The sequence below is a fragment of the Acanthochromis polyacanthus genome, chromosome 13 (assembly GCF_021347895.1).
Source record: "Acanthochromis polyacanthus isolate Apoly-LR-REF ecotype Palm Island chromosome 13, KAUST_Apoly_ChrSc, whole genome shotgun sequence".
In the NCBI taxonomy this organism is placed as follows: Eukaryota; Metazoa; Chordata; class Actinopteri; family Pomacentridae; genus Acanthochromis; species Acanthochromis polyacanthus.
The window spans coordinates 22,662,414-22,681,532 of record NC_067125.1 but is presented as its reverse complement, the minus strand read 5'-3'; the positions used below and the strand labels follow the sequence as shown (position 1 = coordinate 22,681,532).

The 19,119-nt window shown below is 39.3% G+C and overlaps 1 protein-coding gene across 3 annotated transcripts in view; it reads right to left on the bottom strand.

The window, feature by feature from the left end:
• The window catches only part of bcas3 (BCAS3 microtubule associated cell migration factor), a 418,130-nt gene that overhangs the window by 340,341 nt on the left and 58,670 nt on the right, over positions 1-19,119 (bottom strand). For all 3 annotated transcript variants that reach the window (XM_022195624.2, XM_022195625.2, XM_022195626.2), the window contains exon 13: positions 12,920-13,013. In XM_022195624.2, coding sequence (XP_022051316.1) covers positions 12,920-13,013 — 94 coding nt within the window. The remainder of the gene's footprint in view (positions 1-12,919; positions 13,014-19,119) is intronic.

The window sequence follows — 19,119 nt, the reverse complement described above, 5'->3', positions numbered from 1 at the left end:
CTAATTCTTCTAGTTTGTTTTCTTTCTGTGGTCTGCCAACATGGGACAAACGTTCTCACAGCACTTCAGAGAGAACTTTAACACCAGGGTTCTTTTGAAGTCATGTTTAAAAATCCCCAAAACTAATTGCTCCTGTCCACAACCTCCTGATTAAGATTTTGAGACTGTGCTCAGATCTTAATCCCCCTTCTGAGCAAACAGGCAACACTGAGGCTGGAGAGGTAAGCCTATTGCATTTACACGGTCTCTGAGAATTTTGTTCACTTTTGTTAACTAACAGGATCCCTTTAAACAGTCACAGCTGCTGGCCATAGGTAAGATTTACAGTGCTTCGATTGTCCATTGATTTAAAAGAAAAAAACTAAAAGAGCTGCATGGGTGACAAACCCCATCCAATCCTTGCTGCTGTCTACTTACAGTTTACTATAATTTAGATTTTTGCAAGGTCTAACATTTCTAAAGTGGAAAGTCAAGATTTCTTAATTATGACAAAGCCTAACATGACATGCTGTTGCTCTCTGTGAAACAAACAAACACAGTTCACCTGGGAAATGAGCTCACAACCATAAATTACCGAAAGCAGTGTAAACTGCATCGAGAAGCTGCACATACACTGAGCTGGCCTTGATGGCCCTGCAAAAAGTAGAAGAAGCAAGTATGCAAAATTAAAACCTTTAAATGCAAAAACAGAACACTAATAATGCATGTAAATTGACCAACAAACTGACTGACTGACTGAGCCATGTGTCCAGGGGAGAACTCATTATTGCTCTCACATGCATTATTCTTTGGGCTCCCACTTACTGCATGGGTGTCTTAGCTGTTAACAACTAGCCAATGTAATATTTTAAAAGAAAATAAAAGCCTATTAATGCCACCTAAAAGAAAATGTGGTAGATTAGGCTACTCAACCTTGTCCAAAACAAAATATCTTGAAATGAACTGCCAAATCACCATGACGCTTCTTCTGTATAGAACAATGTCCCAGTCCCAGTATTTCAGTGAACTCCTGATCTTTCTTATTGTGCTACTGTAAGACCTAAGATTCTACTTTAAATGCAAAAATATCTGAGTTAATGGGCAGAAATCTTACATAAGCATTGTGTGGTACACAATGTCTGCATCAGCACTTAGATGTGAATGATAGACACATTGCAGTAAGTGTAATGCAATGTCAGGCAGATTAAACCAGATACATATTATTACACCTGTTTATGCTGCTTCACACATCAAGAAAACTTGCATTGTTCTTATTTTCCATGACTAATCTACAAAAGAACATCATTTACTCTTGGAGAATTAAATGATACTTAAATGACTAACTGTAGGCTCCAAATATGTACACCAAAATGATTGAGGATCAGGAATAAAAACACCAAAAAAGGAAAGTTTAGGAGCAAAAAGAAATGCAGCACCAGTTGTATAAAAAGAACTGGACAGAAAGGAGGACGTTGACCAAAAACAGGTGTTTTATCAACAGTGTCCTGCGATTAGTGTCACTACACTATTCAAAACAACTATTTTTTTTACCATTTCAGTCCACACCACAAAGCTCCGTTTGATGAGTACAAAGCCAGATCTAAACGTCATCTAAAGCTAAAAACAGTTTCAGGTCCCTTTGCTAGTGTTGCACCTTCCAAATAGCAGTGAGAAATCACTGATGTGATAACTTGTCACCTTACAATGAATAAGCTACCAATTAAGACAGGTAGTGGGTTTTAAAGACAGGACCAAGTTGCCTGACAAGCAGTATCATGTAACGCCATTATGCACATATTTTCCTCAGGTTGTCATCCCAGAGCTGCATGAAAATTGCAAGGCACAAGTTGGCAAAGAGCTGTCACAGATGATACAAGTGTGTCTGGTTGGTAGGGGCCTTGGTGACAGATATTAAGTCTGTACAACAGACAATGTGGTGAACATTGTTCATTGTGGATACTACCTTGAACAAGTGGACCAGGTTGCAGTGGTTCGTCCACAGACTGCATCTTGAAGTTGGTATTTTATACATATGCTATGTATATTAAGCAATTTAGTACATATTGCAATATATAGTGCAAAAACTAAATAAGGCAATGTCTTTTGTTCCACTAGGCACGGCATGATTTACACACTCCCCAGTAAAAGAATCCCTTCCATTTTGGACAATTAGAATTTGACTTTGGCACCAGATGAAAATGCTGACTTTTCAAAGTAAGATAGATTATGACTTGGTGAGTTGACTACATTTTTGGTGGGGGGCAAATTCATACTCCCAAGTGTATAGCAATTCTATGAAAATATATGAGTGTAAATGTTTCTAAAGGAATCATCATACATTTTTAAGTATGAGCACTAAGAGCCTGAGACTTGAAAGAACTTTGTTGTATCCCTAAATACATGAATGCCATGAAGTAATTAGTCCGCCAAGGAATGCGGCAGAGTTATGTGACGACCGTTTATCCTTCTGTGTATCTGTGAATCCATCTGTTAGCAACATTACTCAAACACGGACTAATGGATTTGGATGAAATCTTCAGGGAAGGTCAGAAATGACACAAGGACCACCTCGTTAGATTTTAGCAGTGATGCAGCTTATGGTCCGAATCCATGGATTTGTTCAGGATTTCCCATTGTGAGATGTAGGTGCATGGCACCACTGTAACCATGACAACAAGTGAACACTATGTCGTTGCCTGCTGACGATCACATGATTGTGATCTTGCTACAAATTGATCGCTGAGGACTAATCTGGACTTATCCGTCAGAAATGATACAAGGAACAAATGACTAAATTGTGGGGATGTTTCCAAGTTCCATCAATTCTCACTGCGCTACATATTTAGGTCAAGCGATTCGGTATCCATACATAACGTACACATGCATAACACAGGTCTGTGCTCAGCACAAGGTCATTTTTTCATTAAAGATTTCATTCGTTGGAAATGATTGACTGAGCAGCCTTGGCGGAATACTGCGCCCTCAGAGTGCTTTTCTTGTTTACTATGGTATTTTTGTTTGGCTGAATGGTGGATCAAGTGATAATAAAATTAAAAGAGTTATTTTGATGAGTTTATGATGCTCACAAAGTGTAAGTACCATTCTACAATTCTCCAGTTTCATTTAGCAGACGCTTTTATCCACAGCGACGTACATCTGAGAGGAGATGCAACACAAGCAAGGGTGTAGTCAGGAGAAAACAACCTGGATAAGACTCATAAAACAAGTTCAAGTGTGATAATAGGACCTTGGTGTCTACAGGCAGTGCAGACGTAATAACATTTTTTCCCCAATCTGTCAGATGTAAAGGTGTTCAGTAAAGAGCTGGCTTTTAGTCTTTTCTTAAAAGACTGAGAGGGACTCTGCAGATCGAACAGCATTTGGTAACTCATTCCACCACTGGGGAACCTCCAGCCCTTCTTTTTGCAATGATTATGTATGGTTTGATTATTATTATGCACAGTTAATTATAATTCTGCAACACTGAGTGTGGCCCCCATGCTAATATTGCCTCACAGTTCTCTCCATCCATCCATTCTCTATACACCGCTTTATCCTCACTAGGGTCGCGGGGGGTGCTGGAGCCTATCCCAGCTGACTCGGGCGAAGGCAGGGGACACCCTGGACAGGTCACAGTCTGTTGCAGGGCTACATATACAGACACACAATCACACTCACATTCACACCTACGGGGAATTTAGAGTAACCAATTAACCTCAGCATATTTTTGGACTGTGGGAAGAAGCCAGAGTGCCGGAGAAAACCCACGCATGCACAGGGAGAACATGCAAACTCCATGCAGAAAGATCCCAGACCCAGGCCGGGACTTGAACCGGAGAGCTTCTTGCTGCAAGGCGAAAGTGCTAACCACAATTCCACTGGCCTCACAGTTCTGTTTTGGGGAATTGTGAGTGATTTGACTGACTCACTTATCTTTCCTCCAGAAAGTACTACCAGTAAGTATCTGAGAATACCAACCTTGTAAGCTATTTATCGTGGGGTGTAATAAGCACTGTACGTTCCATGGGTTGTGATGCTGGCATTTTGATTTAAATTATGAATAAATTAAAAGCTACTATAAATATAATTTTTAGAAGAAAAAAAAACAACTCAGAAATGACGAGGTTTTTAGGCTATGCCACTCATTATAATGGCTTTCCATGCATATGCTGCCAGTACCAACAAACCAGTCCTCATTTCACAAGAACAAAAACTTAGCAACTCACCTCTTCCCACCAAGCCACCCACCTACACACAGACCGTAAAAAAGTTACAAATGACCTACGTGTTACCGCACTGTGTGGGCTGAGAGTGACTCCACACTGCTGAGGTGTCTGGTGTGTTGGTTAGTGTCAGTACAGAGGGGGAGATGGGGTGAGTCTTTTCTCAGCCAGGTTTTCCAAAAACCTTGAGTCATGGTCACTGGTCAATCCCGTTACTCTCCTTAGCTCTGACCATGTAACCACATATCACGCTCAGTTTGAATGAATTTATTGTTTTACATAGTTATTGTCTAAAGCCTCAGCCTTATTGTGTTCCACTGAACTACACTAAATAATCTGTTTTCAGTATTCATTAGTATGAAGCCACTGACATGACTATCACTTCATAAACTATTTTATGATAATCAAACTTAGACCATTTATTTGTGCCTCATTTTTGTACTATTATATTTTCCATCCAGCTTCAGTTTTTCAATCTGCTGTTACCATGCAAACACAGACATGAAGCAGAATACTAACGGGACTTTTAGGGCTCTTCATCATCTCCGGTAAATGCTGGTTTTATTTGCAAAAAGTCAGGAGGATCTACACATGAATGTAGCTTGGTTGGTCTAATGCATTTTTACTCCACAACACTTCTTTAGTATGACTTGGTGGAAGCATATACACAATAATTTAATGTCCAAAAAAGCTTTTTTTCTGGCATAGCTTGGTCATAAAGTTGTCCCTTCTCCATTACCAAATCTGAACTGTGGGACCATGATCCATTGCAAATGCTCGGATTCGAACTAATGATAAACTGAAAACACAAAGTATTGTGTTTTTTTTTAACTGTTTATCAAATTAATTTTTGAATCCCTTCACAAAACACTCCACTCTGCACTGCAGACCATCATAACATTGACAACGTTACTGTAAACTGTCCAACACATGGTTTGCTGTGTGGGTGTGAGGCTGACTATCGTAGCCTAGAAAGTAAACAAAATCATATTTCTGCGGGGTTTTTTTTAAAGTATAGATTTTCCCTTACAACTGGAATCTGTAAAGGCTTTGCAGATGGCTACTAGTGCATGGCCAGGAAGTTAGAATTAATGCTCTTAGTAGCTTATAATCTTAACCATTACCTTAATTTAAAAGTAGGTGATAGATAACATAGGTCACTTAGAGCAGGGTGGTTTCTGCTGATTACATTAAATATGCATTTTATGGAAGTAGGAATTTTTACAAATTAAGTGACTTTAATATGCAGAAACATGACTAATTCAGAAAATGAAGCTTTAAAACCAACAGAAATGTCTGTATATTAAGATGAGCTGTTCTTAATACCGAGACTGTTCTTAACATAAAGTATTGCTTGATCGTGATTAGTTGCGCATTGGTTCACCACATCATGGACAACAAAAAAGACAACGAAAAAATCACTGGGTCAAAAATTGTCTGAAAAAGGTGTGTTGGATTTTTAGCTTGTTAGATCACACAAAAATTAAAACTTTCTCTACAAACTTGTGTTTTTTTGTTTGTTTTTTTTGTAATTTCTAATGGGTTACGTGAAATGCTCATTAAATCCATCATGGAAACAGCTGTTATTATTACTACTAAACACACTATTCAACATTAGTCTTAGCACAATTTTGATTCAGAAGAAAAGAAAAAAAAGTTTTTGAAAGTAAAATCCTGAAAAAGACAACACTGAAAGCCCTGCTGAGCAGATGCTGTAAATCACATCAGAGCCAGTTGTGAGTGCTAATTGCTATCTTGGTGTGAAGACACAACTCAATCCATGCTAAATGTGTGGCTATAAATGTGCGGCCAAGCTGCTTGTGTGTGGGAATTCCCCTCGTGTTCAACATGTGCGTGTGGGTCCGGGGTTTTTCAGCGACAGCATGGTTTCTTTCACACATCAGTAAGACGGAGAGACAGAGTTATTACACCACGGAGAGCTGCCTTCACGGCACAGCTGCCTCAACGGTCAGGCACAACGAGCCAGGCTATTCATTAGACCGGCCTGTTACTAAACCAGGGACATGGTTTATGGGACAGTTCCGTGTGGGGAGAGATTCAGTCTTGATTCATCTGCCACTACTCCTGGCTTTGATGGGGTATTCAAAACTTCCACATTCAGAACATTTAGATGGATGCACAAAAATCAAGTTATGATTCAGTGCTGGCTTGCTGTGTTGCTTGAGACTGAACAATATAATGAAAGAGATTCTGTACAGCACAGCAGTGGATGTACAGTACACCTGTATACAGTTTAAAAATGAAGAGTTTGTGCTCACCTTTGTGGCCTTTGTCCATAACATCTCATTTTAAAGGTTATAAAGTCATGCCGTCATTTGGCTGATCACACACCTCACAATTTTGTAACTAGGCACTTGCATGAGTAGCAAATGTAAAATCAACGAGCTGGAAGCACATCTGTCTCTACAGGCATCTCTACAATCTTTCAATACGGGAGCATAGGGATTTACAGATGGCACAGAACTTACGTAGTGGAATTGTAACAATTGGAAAAAAAGAGATGCAGAATGAGAGGTTTTGCGGAAAACTATGAAAAAAAATTCATTGTGTTTGTGATCAAAAAACGGACTACCAGTACACTATCTCTTCTGTTGCCACGCCAGTGATGGAGATGTGTTGATGCATTTTTCTCAGCAGCGACATCCATTATTTAGGAGAAGACTGCAGTGAGTCAAGTAGGAAATGTTACAGTGCCATGTTGATGTTATAGTTTGTGTTCAAAAAGACCAAGTGCATCAAGCAAAACGTCCGCTTAAGGCTTGACTGATTCATATTCAGTGTGCAGAGATTCACTCTGAGCACATGGAACATTTATACTTGACTACAGCCAAGTACACAGTATTATATGTTTAAGAAAAGCTGTCCAAACCCACAATTCTCTGAACAGCCATTACCTACAGTGGTAAGAAATTCTAACTAAACACATTTATTCACACATTCTTCAGTTACTTCTATACCTATTGTATTAAGCACTTCCATTTGAGTATCACCATTTTGCACAGTGTGTATGTGTGTGTGTGTGTGTGTGTGTGTGTGTGTGTGTGTGTGTGTGTGTGTGTGTGTGTGTGATTTATTTTATGTCAACTGTATAATGAATACTTCAAAGTTTAACTTACTACTTAACTAATATGTTTCTGACAACAAGTGCAGAACTTAAATTTAGTTCTAAATTAAGGACTACAACTGGAAAAAATAAATAGGTTTCACTTGCAGTGCTTCTACTTTTACTTTCACAACTGCAAGTAAGGCACTTCATTTATATCAGACTATGTAGGGTTGAAAGAGGTTTGAGGGAATAAAGAGCAGAGGGTGGTGCCCTGCATGGTTGCTGAATCTATCACTCCATCTAGTGCCAATCCTAGTCAAAAGAAATGCTCCAGTTGTTGTACAATATCTCGACCATCAAAACATGAGTGTATTTTGACATTGGCATTGTACCTAATAATCAAGTCAAGGATCGTTAAGGACGAGTGAAAAGGACAAGACGAGAAAGAAAACAAGCACACACACATCGCAGCTGTTAAAGAGAGCGCTTTGCCACTGCACTTCATCTGCGTCCCTCTAATTACACCACTAGGAATAGATCCACAGATCCAACGGAGCGCCGCAAAGCGCCAGCCGCCACACCAAGTGCTGGCGGCCACCGGTCCGCTCTCTGTAGAGCCTCCAACACACACAAGCCACTGGGGTTTCTTACATAACTCTTCCCAGCCAAAACCCTAGGGCTTTCCAGACTGTTTGAGTCATATCATTGTTTCCTGCTCAGTCTATCTTTCTTGTTTCTGCCATGTTGAGATTGACCACTGTGAAGGGAGCCTCAATAAGGAGAAGAAGGTAGTTCAGTAAAGCAACTTCTCCAAACTCCTTAGAAAGAGTTCACTTAGAGGCAGACCAGTGAACCCATAACTCAGGATTTGGACTCTGATCAAATCAAGAGGCCTGTAATTATGGGACACTCTACAGCAGGCAGCTTAGAAATGAAAACACATAAAAGAATAAACAATGATGAAAGCAGTCGTGCAATCGCAACAGGGGAAAAGAGGAGTTTTTATGCTTGTGTTAAGATTGAACCTAATCTTATTACATGCCCTAACTGCAATAAAATAATAATCTGTGTTTTTTTGGCTACGCTTCTGGTACTGTTTTCAGTTGTAATTTAAACAGTTATTAGCTCTTTAGATTTGGCTCAGCGTAAATTAGGTAGAAAGATTGAAAGTGTGTTTGGAATGTTGGAGTTTACCCTGAGGAAAGGGTCACAACAGAATCAGTTGGCCTGGTGACTCAGCATGTACCAGTACACCAAAAATGCTGTAAATTCTGTGTGTACAGCATTATAGTGCATGTAGGATGTTCTTCTGAAGAAACCTAGCTTGAATGTTTAAAGGAAAAACAACAATTAGATGCGGCAATCATAGACTGTGGTTCATGTCCCCAGCAACTCTTGTTAGCTAGTTTGGGAATACTTGGTCAAAATTCAAATTGATTTTGAAAACTGTTTCATTGTTGAAAAGTGAAATTATTTGAGTTCATTCCATTAGATCATATTACTACAGCAGGCCAAACATTGTACATTTTTATTGTTCTTGCACATCACAAACTCACACACTAAATTTTTTATTGGCTTCATTGCAAGCTCAATAACGTTTATGTTCACACGATTGACTGGCCACAACATGACTGCTTTGAAAATTCTAACAAAGTTAGTTCAAATAAGACAGCTGCATCTTCTACAATGTTGACTAAAAAAGAGACAGGCAACATTATTTTTGCAGTTTTATTATACAGAGCTGCTGATGGCTGGATGACAATATGACTTTGCTTTAATATGAACCTTTTGAAAGAAATCAGACCATCATGCAGGTCAAACAGTGGAAAGCTGGCCTAAAATTCAAACTGCACATCGAAAGGCAACCAATCTGAGATGCATTAGGCACAATTTGAACATTTCTTGGGGACCTATTTAGTGCTAAAAACAGACAGAATCCTTACAGTGTCAGCAGGCTTTAACAGAGTCCAAACGCAACTGGAAGTAAGGCACAATGTCTGATCATCAACAAAGCAGTGGCGACTGAAGGTGGTTATTCGGAATTTTCTTTAATGTGAATGTATATCCAAGAAGTACAGTCTGAGAGGTAGAGAAAAGCAACAGCATCCTCGACACCTTTCAAAATCACAACTAGTTGCTTAAATTTCTGTTAATTTCTTCAAAAACATCATTTTATTTCATCTACGTCGTGTTGCCATATAACTGGCACATGAATTTTAAGAAATTGTTTCGAATGTCGCCAAAAAGGAAAAAAGGAAAGTAAATGGGCATGTTTCCATTAATTGCTTTGAAATATACAAATTAGGCTGCCAGGTGTCATCAGAAGGCAGCAGTATAGTCAACATTATGCATGGCAGAGTCCAAGAAGCAGGAAAGATTACTAGCTAACTATTAAAACAATCTCAAAGAAGGACACATAAACCAAACCACAAAAGAAATGGAGAGTAATTAAAATTTCAGTTTGATATATATACAAAAAATATGTTTATGAATGGAAAAATATCAACAAACATTGCATACTGTTTGTTGAAAGGAATAAAGCTGGTAGAGGTTAAGACAAGTCTCTAGATAAGAAAACACTACTTTAGCAAATTTTCAGTAACTTAATTGTACTTGACCTGGAATGTTGTTGTGATTTTTGGTGTGGAAAGGATGGGAAAAGGTGGTGTGTGGACAACATTGTCTGATCTGTCGTTGCCTAAAATATCAACATCTTCCTCCTAAGAGAGAGCTGCTGAGGTAAGTCACGAGTCTCAGTAAGTGAAGGATTCTTGGGGCTAGGAGGTCATTGGGTCAGTCATCTCTCAACAGCTTCTTTATTAACTTACACACATACACTCCACAGGGGTAACAGGAAACATCAAACACAAACATCACACACATGGACTGGTGAGGTAGCCCATTCACACTTACAAAGCATCTACAGTACTGCCCTTCTCTTTTTAGGGTGAATGTCGACAATGCAAGAAATTGCCACAGTGAAATACACATACCGACAGCCAATTAGGTGATTAATTGTGATATAAGTTTTCATACCACGGGCTTAGGACAGCATTTTCCACAAATCATGTACCACAGTGGCAGGACATAGAAAGATTTGTAGCACAAACATAGTGATGCGGGTGAGAGGTGTCAGCTGCACCAATTGTTCTATGTTAAACTTCCAGGTTGCGTCATCCTGTGTTCAGTCACCTGCATAGATGATCTGCCTTGGTCATAACATGTAGCGCAGATCACCAAATCTGTTATTGGTCAAGGTGGAAAAAGCAGTTAAATTAATACATCTATTGTGACTGTCAAACTCCTCCAGTGTTGACCAGAAAGTCCAGCTTTTTATCTGTTCTCTTCTAAGAAACCACAGAAATTTCCAGGTGAATGTCACATAAAATAGTGAAGATTTTAGAGTGCATCTTTGTTTAAATAAAGACACAAATAGAAAAACAAATGTATATAATCACTTCCAGGTGATGTAGACACTGTTCAAATGTCATCAAACTGGTTGCCTTTTGTATTTTTCATCTTTTTATGATTTCATTTTAATTAGCTCCCTCTCCAGTCATGAAGTCTGAACAATTCTCCTTTGTGTATTAAAAGTTTTCATTCCATAAAAATAATCCCATCATGCAAAAAAAAAAAAAACCCAACAAAAAAACTCGACATTGCTGTTTTCTCCAGAATGGGCAGATCCCTCCTCGCTGTCCATCCACATTAGTACACCTCCACACTACTAAAAAGTACTCTTTGCTATAAAATGGAATGGTGCAACATTTGATTAATGAAGTTAAACATTTGAACTGGAAACTAATTCTAAAGAAAAGATCCAATGTACTTATTGTAACTGCAGTACTGACAAGAATTGTTGTGTTGGGTTGTTTTGCGTCCTCTTATCAATAACGCAGAACCATCAGGGAGACATTGCATTTGTCCTCAAAACACTGCGCAGCATTATAATAAACTATTTTCATCCACTACAAGAACAAAAGATTACACAAGAAGACAGATGCTTGGAACAACCTACCTGCCAAATACCTTAAAAAACTGCAGCAAGTATCCCTGTTAGAGATCCCTATGGCAGTTGGCAAAATGCCCATTTCAGGCAGCCAATATTTGGTTTTACTTTCAGTCAGACTCACAAATAAATGTTTAAAATGATTCATGTAACTATCAAGTTTTTTGCTCTAGTTGCTCAAACACCCGATTCGCATACTACTTTGTGGAGCATTTCTCAGTAGATACTTTTAACAGCAAAGTTAAAAGTATCTACAAATATAGCTACAAGAAACAACCACATTGGAGAAAAAAAAACAGGCTTAAATAAACCAGAATCATCCCTTAAGCCTCTGAGCCCCAAGCAGATTTTGAGTGATGTGACTCACATTTGTACTGCATGGGTTATTTTTTTCACTGGAATATACAGGTTTAAAAAAAATTACTTTTTCAAGATATTTATGATTCTTTTAGCTGCACCTATAAAGTCCTGTAGAAACTGTAAATCTCTGGCTGGTACTGGAAAATATAAGAAATGTCTTCTTGTAAGACAGTTAAAATGCCATAAAACATTATGTGTGTGTGTGTGTGTGTGTGTGTGTGTGTGTGTGTGTGTGTGTAGTAAAATATATATACATCAACTTTTTTAAATTGTACTATATATATATATATAGATAGATATATAGATATAGATATATATAGTACAATTTTAAAAAAGTTGAGTTTCTCTGATTATTGATTTTTAAGAATTTTAAAAAAAAATACTGAATTTAAATTTAACATGTACAACATTTTGCAAAGTGCCAACATGTGTTACTAATACTGAAAAAAAATGCGGTACTGTAAATTATATGTATTTTACGACTTACATTTTTACTTTTACTCATGGCTTACTGGTTGCATAAATGACACTTTTTTTTTTTTTTTTTTTAAATAGAAACTGGTGCAAATGATTTATTTTTGTCAATGCTTCCAGATAAGGCATGCAGAATAAACGATTTTGATGAAATATCTTGATTTTAAGCTTAGATCAGTTTTCTGATGGAACAGCATGTTACAGATGAGTAGTACAAAGACCAATGGAAACTTAAAATCAACCATTTCTTTGTTTTTACAGTTTCTGGCTCTTATAAATGGGAATATGTTATATTTAAAAATATATTCACTTAAAAAAAGGAGAGAATTTAACTCTCAACAAACCAATGAGTAGGTTTTGAGGCTCAGAGGCTGAAAGGAAAAGGGTGCTCATAAATAATATTGATTTGTTTGTTTTTAATTTCACACACCTTGCATGAAATTTAAATTATAAATATTCTTTGTAGTACGTATGCCACATTGTTTGCCTGCATGTGCTGCCTGTTTTGAGCCTAATGAAAAGTGTTGTGCTACAGAAAAACAGGCTAAGCACACGTTCATTGAGTACAGTATGCATACACACATTATGAACAGATTTGGGTCCGATGGTTAGTACAGCCAAGCCCAAAGAGATTAGATGAGGTGGGTACATGTGATCCAAACACACACTACATTGCACTTCAATGGAAGTGTAACCTCTATAGTGTTTTCAGTCTTCTGAATTTGCCTCAAGTGTTCTGTCTGTTTCCTCAAAAATAAATGTGAGTGTATGGCTTTGTATGCATGAGCATGTGCGAGTGTTTCTTACCACTGAGGTTGAATTGCATGCAGGAGATGGGTTTGTCATGAGCTGGGAAGTGAGCCACTACTCCCTCTCCATCCGAGTCCTCACTCACCAAGACCTGGAGTGTATACACACACACACACAAAGAAAGTCCAAATCATTTTCTAACAATGAGAACATTAAACCCAAAGTGGGACTTTCCCCTGCTCAAGGATTTCTCTTCACATTTTGGTTTGGTCTGATATCATCACCACAGTGAGCACTGTTCTTTCACATCACCGCAGTGTGCAGCAGATGGAAATGAAACTCATTTTTGAATGTGCCATTGCCCTCTTGTGGATAGAGAACAATTACCTGAAACAAAGACGCACACGTTCTTCAAAATCCCTGTTCTTGTGCAGCAACAAAAAATTTCGGAATAATCACAATCCAGGCTATATTTCATTGCTGCTGTTGTTTTAGTAGTAGGCTGAGGCACTGAGACCAGCGTGGACATGGTTCAACAACAGAGACGAGAATATGGACAAATATACTTTGGCAATGATGTGGCTTTTCACATGTGGCTTTGACGATACCCCATGACAGCGGGTTTTCCCGTAAACAGGGAGAAACTGGCGTCAAATCTAGCATTGGCTTCCTACTTCTGAAACATGCCTAAGAAAATGAAATTATAAGTCACTACTTTGCACAACTAGAGGCTGCTCCTAAATCTCTGTATGAAGTCTGCTGTCAAGAATGGGAGAAATCTAACAAAGGCTGTATCGAGACCAGGAGCTGGCAGAAAACCCTTTAGTCACAAAAAAAGATTAGAAGAAAGCCTAGACATGAGTCCACTTTGTGTACAAGAGTGTGTGTTTGAGAGAGAGAACAAATACACAAGGTTAGGTTTGGCCCCAGCGTTGCATTAACGATGTCAGGAAGGCTGGCTGAGCATTTTAAATAGGAGCAGTCCAAACAAGAAACAGTCTCTAAAAATTAAAGGGCTCCGTCTCGGACTACAAGCAAAAAAATAAGCAGAGAAAAAAAAAAAAGAAGAAAAGGGGGAGAACAGAAAGAGGCTGGTGACATGAAGCAGATCACTTTTATTACGGTGCAGGCAGACAATGTTGTTCTGTGAGGGAATCCTGCTGGAGCCCTTTGAAACAGGAGTGTCCTCCAGAGAACCGGGCCGTCACACAGGGGAGAGAGTGTGTTCTGTGTGTTATGAGGCTGCCGTTCCAAATAAGGACTTTCAAAGCCTCGTAGAGATGGGGATATCTTGGCTTCCCACACTGACATAGGAACTCACCTCTGTCATATTCCTGACTTTTCCCATTTTTACAAAAATTACGCCCCAACCCCATCCTCAATCTCCCACCCCCACCACCCACACACTCCCACTACTCTCTTCATCCTCCATTTCTCCTCCACTCCTAGCCATACCCTCCCTCCTTGCCGGGCCTCGTCAGTGTTTATGGCCAGTGTATGGTTACAGTGTGTTGGCTGGTGACACAGTGCAGACCTGCTTCTGAAGGCTTAGGTCCAGCTTATAAGACAACACACTGAGTACAGGGCGGATACAGTCATAGTGTAGAGAGCAGGAGAAGGCAGCGAGTGTGTGTGTGGTGACTACATCACTGACAAACTGTACTATGTATGCTAACACGCCTCATTAAAAATGTGACAGCTCCTACAGTGTGATTAATCATGGTTCAGAGTGGCTGAGGAGAATTAAGGGGATAAAAGCTTTTAGCATATTTTTAATGTTAAGGGGAGATCCTGTTGAGGACGACTGGCACAGTTCAAACTGTCACAAGAGTTAGATGCATATATTAGTATGTATTCTGGCTGTATGTCTGTGTAGGTTCTCATTCATCCAGGTCATGGTTAACCAAGTGGTTTAAATCAGTGCACTGGACTTTAAGAATGTTTCAAGGAACTTTCTTAAAGTCCAGTGGACTGATTTAAACAACTTGGATATTCTGGCTGTATCATAATGCATACATAATGCATAATGCAGGTGAGTCTGTGGAGAATGATGTAGTCCAGGAAAATACAAAAACTTTAAGTTCAACAATTGTTGGGGGATAATAATTGTTTTGGGAGCAAAAATGCCACTTTCATGCTTTCAGAGATACAAGCATCAAACACTTCCAAAAGGTTCATATTAGAGGATGTAATTTCCTAATAGAGAACACAAATACAGTTTTATTCTATTTACATCATCCATCCATTCTCTATACACCGCTTTATCCTCACTAGGGTCGCGGGGGGTGCTGGAGCCTATCCCAGCTGACTCGGGCGAAGGCAGGGGACACCCAGGAGAGGTCGCCAGTCTGTCACAGGGCTACATATACAGACGAACAATCACACTCACATTCACACCTACGGACAATTTAGGGTAATTAATTAACCTCAGTATATTTTTGGACTGTGGGAGGAAGCCGGAGTGCCCGGAGAAAACCCACGCGTGTGCAGAGAGAACATGCAAACTCCATGCAGAAAGATCCCAGGCCCAGGCCGGGATTTGAACCAGGATCTTCTTGCTGCAAGGTGAAAGTGCTAACCACTACGTCACTGTGCAGCCCTATTTACAACATGTTGTTTAAAATTATAGGATACAGACAGGCCAGTTTCTTTAGCTTTGTTTTCATTAACTCAATGCCTGCATATCTTCAGAAATTCATTTACCTCCATTACACATTACAAAAAAGGAATCTATGTATTGCTGGGAGCAGCTTTGCCCATGCCATCGGGAAGTTAGCAGTCAGTAAGCTAGCTCGGTTGCTAACTCAGGGCTCCAAAGTGTAATCGTTTTGGTCACACATACAACCAAAAATCAATCAAGAGCCACTAAACATTTTCATTGGCCAAATGAATATTCGGATTTCAAAATTAATATCCGGATACCACCGTCGGGACCGAATATTCAGATATTCGAGTCCAGCTCTAGCTTCCTGTGGTGAAGGGGATTTTGAAAACAATAACGTGCAGAAAAAGAAGGAAAAACCCACACGAAATGAGTGGCCGATAACAGCCTTATGCCCACAGAGTCAATAGAGATGTGCGTTCAGGTCAAAAAGTAACAAACAGTTCTCTGGCCAAGGTTATAAAGAATTGACATTGTGTGCTAAGGCTAGGTTAGTAGTTCACCTTCTCTTCTTCGCTCTGTCACAAGTTTTCAAACACCAACAGCAATTGAGGGTGTGGGTTCTCCAACACTGTTTTGCACTTTGAATAAACTCAGTCTGCTGCATCAGATTTCAAGGTGTATTTATTCTTTACTTTTAACACGTGGTTATAAAAATGTTATTGTTAAGGTGTTCTGCAACAGGGATTTCTGGTTGGGGTTGTTTGGTTGATTAATGCATATTTTTCAGGTTGGCTGCTGCAGATTAGTTCTGATAATAGGTCAGGTGGGTCTAAGTATTTAAAAAAACATTTCATCTTTCCCACCTCTTTATTGTGTTATATTATAGATCAGTGACTCTACTGCAAGTTGTTGTTGTCCATTCTACTCTGCTGGGCATTGTGAATTCCTGCTAGCTGAGCCATAAGTTGTGCTAGGTGTGCCCTGTGCTAAGACTCACAGGTGTTTCTATAGTTTGTGACTGTTCTGTGAGAGCGTTCCGCTGCAGTTTTTTGTTCTATTTTACCTTCGTGATATTTTGTGTACAGGATGAGTGCTGCAAGTGTTTGTGATATCTGTGTTAGTGTGATTTGCTGCTCACTATTTGCTATATTAGAGATACATTAGTGTTATTACATTCTATTAATGGTGTTTTTTATATAGCATCTTCAGTGTTCTGGCTGCTTCATTCTGTCACATAGTATTATCTCATCAGATCGAATATGGTAGTTATAAACATGGTTGATGTCCCATGTCTGAGCAATGTAGGGCATCAGGTCACTCTTGGTTTGGTGAGAGGTCAGCAGACGGTTTCATGTAGGAGAGGTAGGTCAGTATCCTACAGTAAATGAATGCACTGTTGACCAGTGTGTAATAAACCCATCACTAGTCCACACCCATTATCAATGCACATTCTCAGCCCTACTATACTTGACTCTTGAGAGAGTGGAGCTGTCTGTAAGCCATGACACTCGTTGAGCAGTTAGTATTTCAGCAGGAGACGATGATTGAACTGTGTGTGTGGTGAAACAGCGAATATGATAGCTTCCTCTATTTTTGGACTCTCTAAATAGGCAGTATTTATTTTGTCCTTTAAATATTTTCAAAAAGAATGTTCTTGATGTAACTTGCAACTTTTTCAGTGAGAAAAACGTGTAAAAGGTTAAATGTAAGCAGAGGTACAACTTAAATTACAACAGCACCTTACTCTCTTGTAGGCACACTTGCATAAAAATGGCCAAATTTAATGTCAGGGCCTGATCTGACATATGGTGCTTTCGCTCAGCCTTGAGCTTCATGTGAGGTTACAGCTGCCTGTTTACAGACTGTCTCTCCCACCAGCGCTGCTAAAACAGACAGGGCCGTGGCTAAAAGCTTGGCTGTTAAAATATGCAGCAAATCTAAGTCACACCTTTTAGTGAGTTCTACAGAGTGAGATGAATGAGTCTGAGTGTGTCTGACCCACAGAAAAAAAATAAAATGAAAATCCAACGTTGGGAATTTTTCTGTTTCCCACCAAGCCACAGAGGCCAAAGTTATGTTTACCTGGGTCACACACGACAAGACCAGAGAGGAAAGAAGCCAAGAAGAAATTGCAGTCGATTTAATTTTTGGTGTGTGTGTCCATGCATTATACATAAAAAGGGCCTAGTTGGGGGATTATGAAAGCACTGAAAGTGCAAGCAAGTACAGCTGACATTCTGTTAAACAAGGATGGTCACCTGGTAACAGTTTCTGGTTAACCGCCTTGCAAGATCCAAAAAGGAAACACAGTGAGCTCAGACTAATTTTAGTCGGATGATGAGATAGGATGCTGCAAGGCAAAAACACGAGTTTAAATGAGCCTAGTTAGCTTTTCCCTACAATTCAAAAGCCACAGTGAAATCAAAAGATTAGACCAAACACATATATCCATAAACACTCCCGATCAAAATCTAAAGACCAGATTGCAAGAAATCGCATTTTGCACCGTTGGATCTTAAGAAGGTTCTAAGTAGAGCTTCAAAATGCAAAAAGAAGAAATGGGAGTGAGAGCAAAAAACTGAGTGAGCAATTTATTGAAAACAAAAATTGAACTGAAATAGGCTGTTCATCAGTTGATCAAAATTTAAAGATTATAGCTCAAAAAAACCTAGAAAACTCCCTCGACACAGAAACAAAAGTGTCAAAAAAGAACTCAGGAATAAGGAGCTCCACCAGTCATGCGGATCACTTCAAAAATGTGTTTAGGCATGCTTGATGCAAGTCTTTCCAGGAGGCTGGTGGGAACGTTGCTCCAAGTGGTGAAGATGGCATTCACTGTCTGGAGCTGATGTCCATTTTTGTAAATTTCCCTTACCATCCATCCCCAAATGTTCTCAATTGGATTCTCAGGAGAACACACAGGATGGTCCAAAAGAGTGATGTTATTCTCCTGGAAGAACACCTTTTGTCAGGTGGGCGCTGTGAACTGCAGCGTTACTGAAAGACCCAGTCATTAAAGACCTAGCCACTACTGACCAGACGAGGCCCTCAGCCATGACGGATGCCCACTGCAACATCTTCACAGAGCCAGCCATCATTTGATGCCCTGCACAACCTGAAGCTCCATTGCTCCATTTAAGGAAAAAGCACCACAGATCATGATGGCCCTCCTCCACTGTGCCGCGTAGAAAACATTTCCAGTGGGATCTCCTTGTTATGCCAGTAACGTTGGAAGCCATCAGGACCGTCAAGGTTAAATTTTTCTGGTCAGAGAATAAAACTTTCTTCTACCTTCCAACGTCCCATGTTTGGTGCCCCTTTGCAAAGTCCAAACAGGCATTTTGGAAAGGTGTAAGTGATTGCCCGCTGTTGTAGTTCATGCAGTAGAATACATACAAACCTGTATCTTTTCTTGGTTTCAAGAAATTACTTAGATTTAAAAACCAAATCCAATGCCAGGCAATAAGTAAAAAACTTCTTAGTTTTGCACAAATACAGCTATAGGTGAATAGCTGATTAAAGGACTGCAATGTGGGTGTTTACCTTACCTTACCTTATTTTATTTAACTTCAAAACACACAAGTCTGCACTTCTTATATGAAATTTAGAAATTAAATCCCACACCTTAACAATAATGCAAACAATCTGCCTT